At 41.8% G+C, this 9,750-nt stretch overlaps 2 protein-coding genes across 9 annotated transcripts in view; one reads left to right on the top strand and one right to left on the bottom strand.

Moving 5' to 3' along the window:
* LOC310873755 (protein diaphanous homolog 1-like) overlaps window positions 1–9,750 on the top strand; it is a gene marked incomplete at its 3' end in the record, with an annotated part of 344,698 nt that overhangs the window by 280,129 nt on the left and 54,819 nt on the right. The window lies entirely within an intron of this gene.
* The window catches only part of LOC310872942 (protocadherin gamma-C5-like), a gene marked incomplete at its 5' end in the record, with an annotated part of 105,676 nt that overhangs the window by 42,103 nt on the left and 53,823 nt on the right, over window positions 1–9,750 (bottom strand). The window contains one exon of one of the 8 annotated variants that reach the window (XM_083785150.1): window positions 3,454–5,916. The exons of the other annotated variants lie outside the window; for them this stretch is intronic. Within the exon in view, the coding sequence (XP_083641276.1) occupies window positions 3,454–5,916 (2,463 nt within the window). Of the gene's footprint in view, window positions 1–3,453; window positions 5,917–9,750 lie in introns of those variants that run through there. 8 annotated transcript variants of the gene reach the window in all.

The raw sequence follows: 9,750 nt of genomic DNA, 5'->3' as shown, positions 1-9,750 counted from the left end.
CTACTCCTTATGCACCTAACAGCTAAAATGAGAAATGTAACAAGTGATAGAACGGACACCGCGGCCAGGGAGAGAATCAAATAAAGTGTTATTCTACCACTTTTCTTATTGGGCTCAGATTTCTTCCGCAAATCCAAAATGGGCTCATGGAGTCCATCCTCTAGTAGTATAGACACTGTGACAGTGGAGGACTGGACTGGTTCTCCGTCGTCATTGATCTCTATAACCAGACTCTGAGAGGAGTCATCCTGCTCGTATACAGCGCGTTTAGTCCTCACCTCTCCTGTGTAAAGACCGACAGTAAATAGAGAGGCGTCCGTGGCCTCCTTTAGCTTATAAGAGATCCAGGCGTTATGGCCCGAGTCAGCGTCCACGGCAGTCACCTTAGTAACCAGGTGGCCTGCTTTAGCAGAGCGAGGCATCCTCTGATGAGAGAGCGAGCCCAGAACAGCGGAGGAGGGGTAGATTACAGTTGGGGCATTGTCGTTCTGGTCCAGGATAAAAACATTTACAGTGGTGTTGCTGGTAAGAGACGGAGCGCCCTGGTCCTTTGCCTGCACCCGAATCTGAAACACCTTCAGTTTCTCATAGTCAAACGAGTGCATGCTGTAGATGCTGCCATTATCAGAGTTTATATACACATATGAGGACACAGACACGTCCTGCACTTTGGACTCTAAAATAGAGTAGGAAATCTTGGCATTTTCACCAAAATCTAGATCGGATGCAGACACTGTATATAGTATTGACCCTGCCAAGCCATTCTCCTTTAAGTAAACATTATATGAGGGTTGACTGAATACTGGAGGGTTATCATTCACATCAATGATGCTCACAGGTATAGATTTCTTACTAGTTAGAGGAGGCGTGCCCGAATCGGTGGCTGTTATTTCAATATTATATTCAGAGTAGTTCTCTCTGTCTAAAACTCCACTGGTAAGCAACGCGTAATTATTAGAAAACGATGGTTTCAGATTAAAAGGCGATCCCTCGGGTAGCATTAACGTCACTTTACCATTATCACCCGAGTCAAGGTCCCGTGCACTGATTAAAGCTACTACTGTTCCAGTCGGCGCGTCTTCGCGCACTGAGCTGGGTTTTGAGGTGATAACAATTTCAGGGGCATTATCGTTAACATCCAATACTTCTATTTGAACAGTACAATGGCCCTCCATTTCAGGTATTCCCTTGTCTTTTGCCCGAACATCAATCCGATACGAATTAGCTTTCTCATAATCAAGATTGCCTTTTAAATGCACCTCCCCCGTCAATGAATTGATTTCAAATATGGAGAGCACGACATCAGGCGTTCGTTTGCCAAAGAAATACAATATCTCTCCATTTGGACCGTCGTCAATATCTGTTGCTTTCAGTTTAAGAATAGACGTACCTTTAGAGCTACTTTCTTTAATGCTGACCTTATAAGGCGTATTTTCGAATACGGGGAAATTATCATTAATATCAAGAACTGTTATTGTTATCTGTGATGTTCCTGATTTGATTGGACTTCCACCATCTATGGCCGTCAAAAGGAGCGTGTGGACAGCTCTATTCTCCCGATCAAGAGGTCTTTCTAGAAAGAGTTCAGGAACTTTCTTTCCATCTTCAACTTCTTTAATCTTCAAACTAAAACACTCGTCTTTACTAAGAGTGTATGTCTTCAACCCATTATTCCCAACATCGGGATCCTCTGCACTCTCCAGTGGAAAGCGCACACCCGCTACGGTGGATTCGGGTATTTCTAGGGAAATGTCATTTGTAAGGAAACTAGGAGAATTATCATTTATGTCTCTTATTTCCACTTCTATCCTGTGTAGCTGCAACGGGTTCTCTATAACAACCTGCAGAGGTAGAACACAGCTGGCGCTTTGTCCGCATAAAGCCTCTCTGTCTATTCTGTCATTCACCACCAGCTCACCCTTCCCCGCATTCACACTGAAATACTGCTTACCAGCCTCCGAGGCGACACGCAGTTTACGGTCAAAAATCTCTGATAGTCCCAAACCCAGATCTTTGGCTAAATTCCCAACAACAGACCCTTGTTTTAATTCCTCCGGGACGGTATAGCGTGTCTGTCCGTCTATTGTACTCCACATGAGAAAGAAATGATGCCACCAAAGAGCGTGCCATCTCCAGTCTCGATATCCAATTCTCTTTGTCATGCCTGATATGTTACAATAGGTTAATTCCCAATGACACAACGCACAGAAATGTGTTAAAATCCATCTTCTGAAATCTCAATGCCACAGACGGATTCTGCAAGTATTTTTGCATAACTAAATCACAGATCTTATGACAGAATGTACAAAGCTCTACATAGCGCTGTCTCCTCCGGCTCTGACCATTGTGGGGGGATACAGTGCTGAAGCTGCATGGAGGGGAGGGGGGAGTAGATCTCTTTGTACAGTTTTGTACGCTATTGGAGCACAGCATCTTTCCTCACTATCCAATAAGAGGAACGGAATTGTGCTCTTGAAGTCACAGCAGCCTAGAAGCTATAGAGGGGCTCCCCCCCATCCCTATTTTACCTCTCTCCATGGCTCCATGCTGCTTTTCAATAAATGTTCTCTGAATATGTATATTACTTATATAGTCAGGCTACTTTACAACGTAGATGATGACGTGTATTAATTCAACACTTATACAATTCATGTCACACACACTTTAATTGTAATCTAAAAACCGCAATATATTTATCTGGGATAATGTGTCATAAAAGTGACTTGTTGCGAATCAGTAACCGAAAAATAATAAATATTAATAAAACAAAAAGAGGGAAAAAAGGAGTTAACATTACTGTTTTGTTTGAGCAACTGTCCACCTCGGTGGTGCTGAAACGTTGTGGACAATGGCTGAGGTCAATTTAAAATAAACCATAATCCAACTCAATAAAACCAGATCATGCTATATACAATGTAAGTCAATGTATTTGTTTGTATAGTCAAACGTTGCTGATCTCAAATATGCATAACCACGCGTACACACACACACACACACACACACACACACACACACACACACACACACACACACACACACACACACACACACACACACACACACACACACACACACACACACACACACACACACACACACACACACACACACACACACACACACACGCACGCACGCACGCACGCACGCACACAAACCCTATAACCCTAACACACCTGGAAGGTGACTATAGGCTGTTATATCTCAATGAAGGAAAAATATATTAAATAGTGATTTGACGGAATGTAATCATATCAAAGTAAGAGTGACAAAAACGCACATGTGAAAAGGGCTTATGTGGTCCTTAACAGGAAACATGGCGCTGTCCATGGTGCTGAAACAGCAACAAACTTTACAACGGCAGAGCTCAATCAGGTCAATCAAATAAGGCATAAGGCGACAATTGGTAATAAAAATAAAATAAAGAAAAATACAATACACTTGATCTCTGCTCACCTGTTGGCTCTCAAACGTCCACGTGCTGTCAGGTAAAGACGCATCTAGGACGTTCATCATCTCCTTAAAGTCAGTGGTGCTGCTGGGTTTAACGAATGTGAAATCACTGTACTCTGACATGGGAGAGAGACACGACCTGAACGACTGACTCTGAGACATCATGTCTCCTCCCAGGACCTCCACGTACTTAATAGGGCCGTCTGAGTTGAGCTGGATCTGCAGGTTTCTGTTGGGATTCTTGTAATCATCAAAGTCACTCCGTCTCAGGCAACAACTACCGTTGCCTCTACTGCTCCTTATGCACCTAACAGCTAAAATGAGAAAAGTCACAACCGACAGCACGGACACCGCGGCCAGAGAGAGAATCAAATAAAGTGTTATTCTCCCACTTTTCTTATTGGGCTCGGATTTCTTCCGCAAATCCAAAATGGGCTCATGCAGTCCATCCTCTAGTAGTATAGACACTGTGACAGTGGAGGACTGGACTGGTTCTCCGTCGTCATTGATCTCTACAATCAGCGTCTGAGAGGAGTCATCCTGCTCGTATACAGCGCGTTTAGTCCTCACCTCTCCTGTGTAAAGACTGACAGTGAACAGAGAGGCGTCCGTGGCCTCCTTCAGCTTATAGGAGATCCAGGCGTTATGGCCCGAGTCGGCGTCCACGGCAGTCACCTTAGTAACCAGGTGTCCTGCTTTAGCAGAGCGAGGCATTCTCTGATGAGAGAGCGAGCCCAGAACAGCGGAGGAGGGGTAAATAACAGTGGGGGCATTGTCGTTCTGGTCCAGGATGAAAACATTTACAGTAGCGTTGCTGCTAAGAGAGGGAGAGCCCTGGTCCTTTGCCTGAACCCGAATTTGAAACACCTTCAGTTTCTCATAGTCAAACGAGTGCATGCTGTAGATGCTGCCATTGTCAGCGTTGATGTAGACATATGAGGACACAGACACGTCCTGCACTTTGGAGTCTAAAATAGAGTAGGAAATCTTGGCATTTGCCCCCATGTCAGAATCGGTGGCTGACACTGAGCACAATATTTTTCCAGGCGCATAATTCTCCTTTACATAAACCACATACTGAGGCTGGGAAAAAATCGGTGGGTTGTCATTTACATCTAGCACGTCAACAGTGATTATTTTCTTACTAGACAATGAGGGTTTTCCTGAGTCAGCGGCAATTATCTGTATGCTATATTGGGCATTTATCTCACGATCAAGTGGTCCATTCGTTACTAGTGCGTAATGCTTGGAGACAGAGGGGTTTAGCTTGAATGGAGACTTTGAAGATATGCTCAGCTTTATTTTACCATTATCACCAGAATCTGGGTCTTTGGCACTTAACAAAGCTATAACTGTTCCGATGGCAGAATCCTCTGCAACGGGTGATGTTAGTGAGGTAACAATTATTTCAGGTGTATTGTCGTTAATGTCAATTATTTTCATTTCAACGCTGCAATGTCCATCCATTTGAGGATTTCCTTTGTCTTTAGCAACGACGTCAAATCTATGTAATGAATTATTTTCGTAGTCTAAAGCCCCCTTCACAACAATAGCCCCAGTAGAAGGATCAATATCAAACAGTGATATGATTAAATCAGTGGTTTGATCTCCAAAATAATATTCAATTTCTCCATTTAGTCCTTCATCTGGATCAGTTGCTTTCACGTGTAATATTTCCGTCCCTGGACTCACACTTTCACTAACATTAGCCTCATACACTTGTCTCACGAACTGCGGTGAATTATCATTGTTGTCAAGCACTGTAACGGTTATTTCAGAGGTACCTGAACGCATGGGATCACCACCATCAATTGCGGTCAAAATAAGAGTGTGCACAGATTGTCTCTCTCGATCAAGAGATTTTTCTAAGACCAATTCGGGGAATTTGGTTCCGTCTTTGTGATTTTTAACATTTAATTTGAAATGGTCATTTTTGCTGATGGTATAAGTTCGTATGGTATTGGAAACCACGTCTGGATCAAGTGCGCTTTCCAAGGGGAAACGTGCACCTGGATTTATAGATTCTGCTATCTTCAAAACCCTTTCTTTTGTAGTAAAACTCGGGGAATTGTCATTGATGTCTTGTATTTCAACCTCGACTCGATGCAGCTGCAGTGGGTTTTCTATAACGACCTCCAAAGGCAGCAAACACGGCACTCTCTGTCCACACATTTCCTCCCTGTCTATCCTCTCACTCACCACCAGTTCTCCCTTCCCCAGGTCCACACTGAAATATTGCTTACCAGACTCTGAGGTTATGCGCAATTTTCGTCGGTAGAGTTCAGAGACCACCAAACCAAGATCTTTGGATAAATGCCCTACAACAGAGCCCTGTTTCAGTTCCTCCGGGATTGTGTAGCGAGTCTGTGCGTCTATTGTACTCCACAGGAGAAAGAAATGATGCCACCACAAAAGCACCTGCCATGCAGGCAGTCTATTCCACATTATTCCAACATCAAAAGCCATTTCCCTCACCCAAAAGTAACCTTTTAAGGGTTAGGTGATAACAAATAAAATAATATGATCCAATGTCGATGTCTCCTCATATTTTACAGTGATGGACATGCTTTGTATCCGTATAAGCATCCCTCTCTCTTCTCTGAAGATTGTATGGGTTTTGGTAATGAAACTGCACGGAGGGAGGGAGTAGATCTCTCTGTACAGTTGCGCATCCTATTGGTGCACAGAGCCTAGTGATTTTCACCAATCGTGGCTCAACAAGCTTCCAGAGCCCAGTGACGTATATATCAATTATATGATGCACCATTCTGTATACTGTTGAGAACAATACATCACATAAAAGGTTCAAAGACCACTGCTTATCGTTTGAGCATCATTGCTAATAATGTCAACGAGGAGATTTAAAAACAAATTGTTGTTGTTATATTGTTATAAATATTTTTTCAGGATTATTAAAATCCCGACAAAATGTATGCATGACAGCACATAGCAAGACCATGAATGGATCATGCATAATTGTAGAATCAAACAGAGTGCATTGTGAATGGATGTATGCATTGCATATAGCCTATATGTTCTTGTCTGTGCACTCTCTGCCACCCTGTGATGTCTCTGTGGCTGACAAGGCTCTCCGTTGCCTTCCTGTGGTCAGAGAAAGATAGTGCACCCACACACGTAACCAGAGCACTCCGTGAGGCTCAGAAAATAATGATGCCAGTAGTCGACATAAAATACCCGTATGGAGGTCTGTAGAGCAAATGAAAAGGGAGGGAGAGCGGAGCGTATGTGTTTTTCCACAGTGTTCTCTCTCTCTCACTCTCTCACTCTCTCACTCTCTCTCTCACACACACACACACACACACACACACACACACACACACACACACACACACACACACACACACACACACACACACACACACACACACACACACACACACACACACACACACACACACACACACACACACACACACACACACACACAAATTCCGTGAACTAATTTATTTAGTGTTCCATTCCATGCATTGACGTACGTCGGTATCTACCAATCAAAGCAATCTAAAATGTAGAGCATACATGCCTACTCCTAGGTCTGCCTGCCAACAGACAGCACTAGCTGTGATTTGTCCTTCGACCATTCCAAATTAAATGTCTAATAACATTTAAGTGAAACAATAAATAGACGAAAACAATAATACTGATATAAATGACCATGACAATGACAATAATACCATGACAAATAAAAAAATAAGCAAACATATTTTTTCTTTTATTTTGTAATGCAAGTGCTCTGAATAGTCTAGAACGACAGAGGGAGATATAGAGAAGCCATGTGAGAAAATGGTAGAGGGAGGGGGAGAGGGCTGCTGGAGCTGGTTTCAGCACCAGGAGGGTGGACAGCGCCACACAGGCGGACAACTCGTGCTGCTGCAACGAGGGAGGCTCTGCCGCTCTGCTACTCGGACTCCCATGCAAACAGCACGTTACAGCACAGCAGGCATGCTTGAAGTCAAAACAACACTGTTCACTTCCCCTCGCTGAACGGCACCATGATGCCGAGACATTTAAAGACCAATAAACTGCACCACATCGAGGGCATGGAGTTGTAGGCATGTGGTATCCTTGGTATTTTGTATTTGTAATATGATGGCTTATGAATTAATGACAGTAGGTGTGTGTATATATATATATATATATATATATATATATATACACAATATATACACAAGATTGTATTTCAAATATTTTCAAATATACATGCCATTCACACTTTATGTATCCCTTTATTTAGCCTCGTCATATAGGTGCTGCAGTGTGTTTGAGATGTAACATGTAGATTAGAAGTTATATTACTAAATAGAGCTCCATGAATAGTTGCACAGTGAAGTTTCTTTGTCCAGTTTGTCTTCCATGACTAAATATACCATATTGAGCTTAACATTTACTTAACAACTTTTCAGTAGTGACTCCCTTTTGTGGGTTTCTTTAGTTCAATAGTGACTGTTGTGTCTCTATGGTTGCAGTCCATTCAGACTACCACCTTTATAGAGCAGAGCAGTAATGCAGGTTACATCAGTGGTTCTCAAAGTGGGGTCCGGGGACCCCTGGGGATCCTTGAGGGAGTTCCAGGGGGTCCCCACTCCCCAGCTAAATGCATTAAGATTTATTATGCAATATAAATTGTGCATGTCAAACTGGGGGTCTTTGAGATTAAAATAGTTGAGAATCAATGCCAAAAATCTTCCCTAATGGGGGTCCTTGGCATATCTTTTTAAATGGGTGTTAATTTGGGGGTCCTTGACGCATTAAAAGGTTTGAGAACCACTGGGTTATTATTTATATTTTATACCTTATTGTCCTTGCATGACACAATTCTGTATTTTGATGCTCATGTGACACTGTTTCACACTGTTTTTGATTTAACTTTATTGTGCTATATTGTTCAATTTGATTTGATAATTTGATAATAAATGTAGGTTTGCTATAGTCAGGTAATGAGTCTAATGACCAAGTTCTATACTTAAGCTTCAAACACCCTACAATATTATAGGATAAAATTATTGTTTACTTCGGTGGTAATACATTAATTTGTTTTTATAAGAGCCACAATATGAGGTTATGTCATGATGACCTTGCTTGCTTGACTATGCCAAATTCTATGCAGCAGTGTGTAATCTCATGATAAGTATGTGCAGCAGTGTACTGTAACTGTAGATTGGTCAATTTCTTATTGAATGTTTGTGATTGGTGCTCTTTTTATTCATGTCTAAATCTCTGTTATGTTCTGTTCCCGTTTATCAATAACTGTGAAGTAGAGAGAACCACCTTGTAACCACATCTTGTACCACACCTGTATGTTTTCCACACTGTGTGTCAGATTATTTGTGCTCACAGTTTTTAAAGGTGATATATATATTTTAAAGTGAACAGAAAATATATGCCTCTATAATGTTTAATTCACTTTCCATTGTGATTGTAACAAAGCTGTCCCATCCACACACAATACACTGTTACACAACGTGGCATGCACTATATTACATCTACAAGACAATGATTCAATGTCTTTAGTCAATGCCAGTATCCATTTTGTTCATCCAATTCATTCCCCAAATAGTGCTTGACTAGATGGCTCAGCTAGTAGACAGGCTAAGTGAATTTGAATATGGAATCTGATGTAAATAATAGTTAAATGTAATTTAAATCTGCAATATTTGGACATCGATGTTCTGCATTTGTACAGGCATGTACTAGCTGTTGTTGCATTAATTATTCAGTAAATAGATCTAGGCAAAGCAAATGCCACCATGCACACTGCACAGCAATATTTAGCTGGCAAGTAACATATAGTTTACTGCATGTTTATGCTATTTGCAGAGACATAGACGTAGGTGCAACTCTATATTCCATTTCTATTGCAGAAAGTTTATCAAAATGTCAGTGAAGGCAGATATGATCTGATCATCTGAGTTGGACAATCTCCTGCAGGACATTTAGGAAAGGCGTAAGCCTGACGGTGCAGCTTGTCAAACATAGCTGATCTACAAGCACTGTGGGCTTGTAGAACATCTATGTTCGCCGCATGACCCCAGCGTCTGAAATCAGGCATTTGTCTTCGATGCCCATGACAACAGAACCAAAACATCACACAAAATAGGTGTTCAAATACTTATGGAGCTCTATTTCCTCATGTATGATGTAAATATATGATATGGAGTTCAAAACTTCAAAGTATAAAAAGTCACTGTGAATTTCAAGGCGAAATGATGCCTTGCCCTTGATCAATCTGAATAATGTGTGTGTGAGAGAGAGAGAGAGAGAGAGAGAGAGAGAGAGAGA

Source organism: Protomyctophum parallelum (genome assembly GCF_964188405.1).
Source record: "Protomyctophum parallelum genome assembly, chromosome: 16".
Taxonomy (NCBI): Eukaryota; Metazoa; Chordata; class Actinopteri; order Myctophiformes; family Myctophidae; genus Protomyctophum; species Protomyctophum parallelum.
Note: the sequence above shows the minus strand (reverse complement) of the source record. Positions and strands in the feature narration are given on the sequence as shown.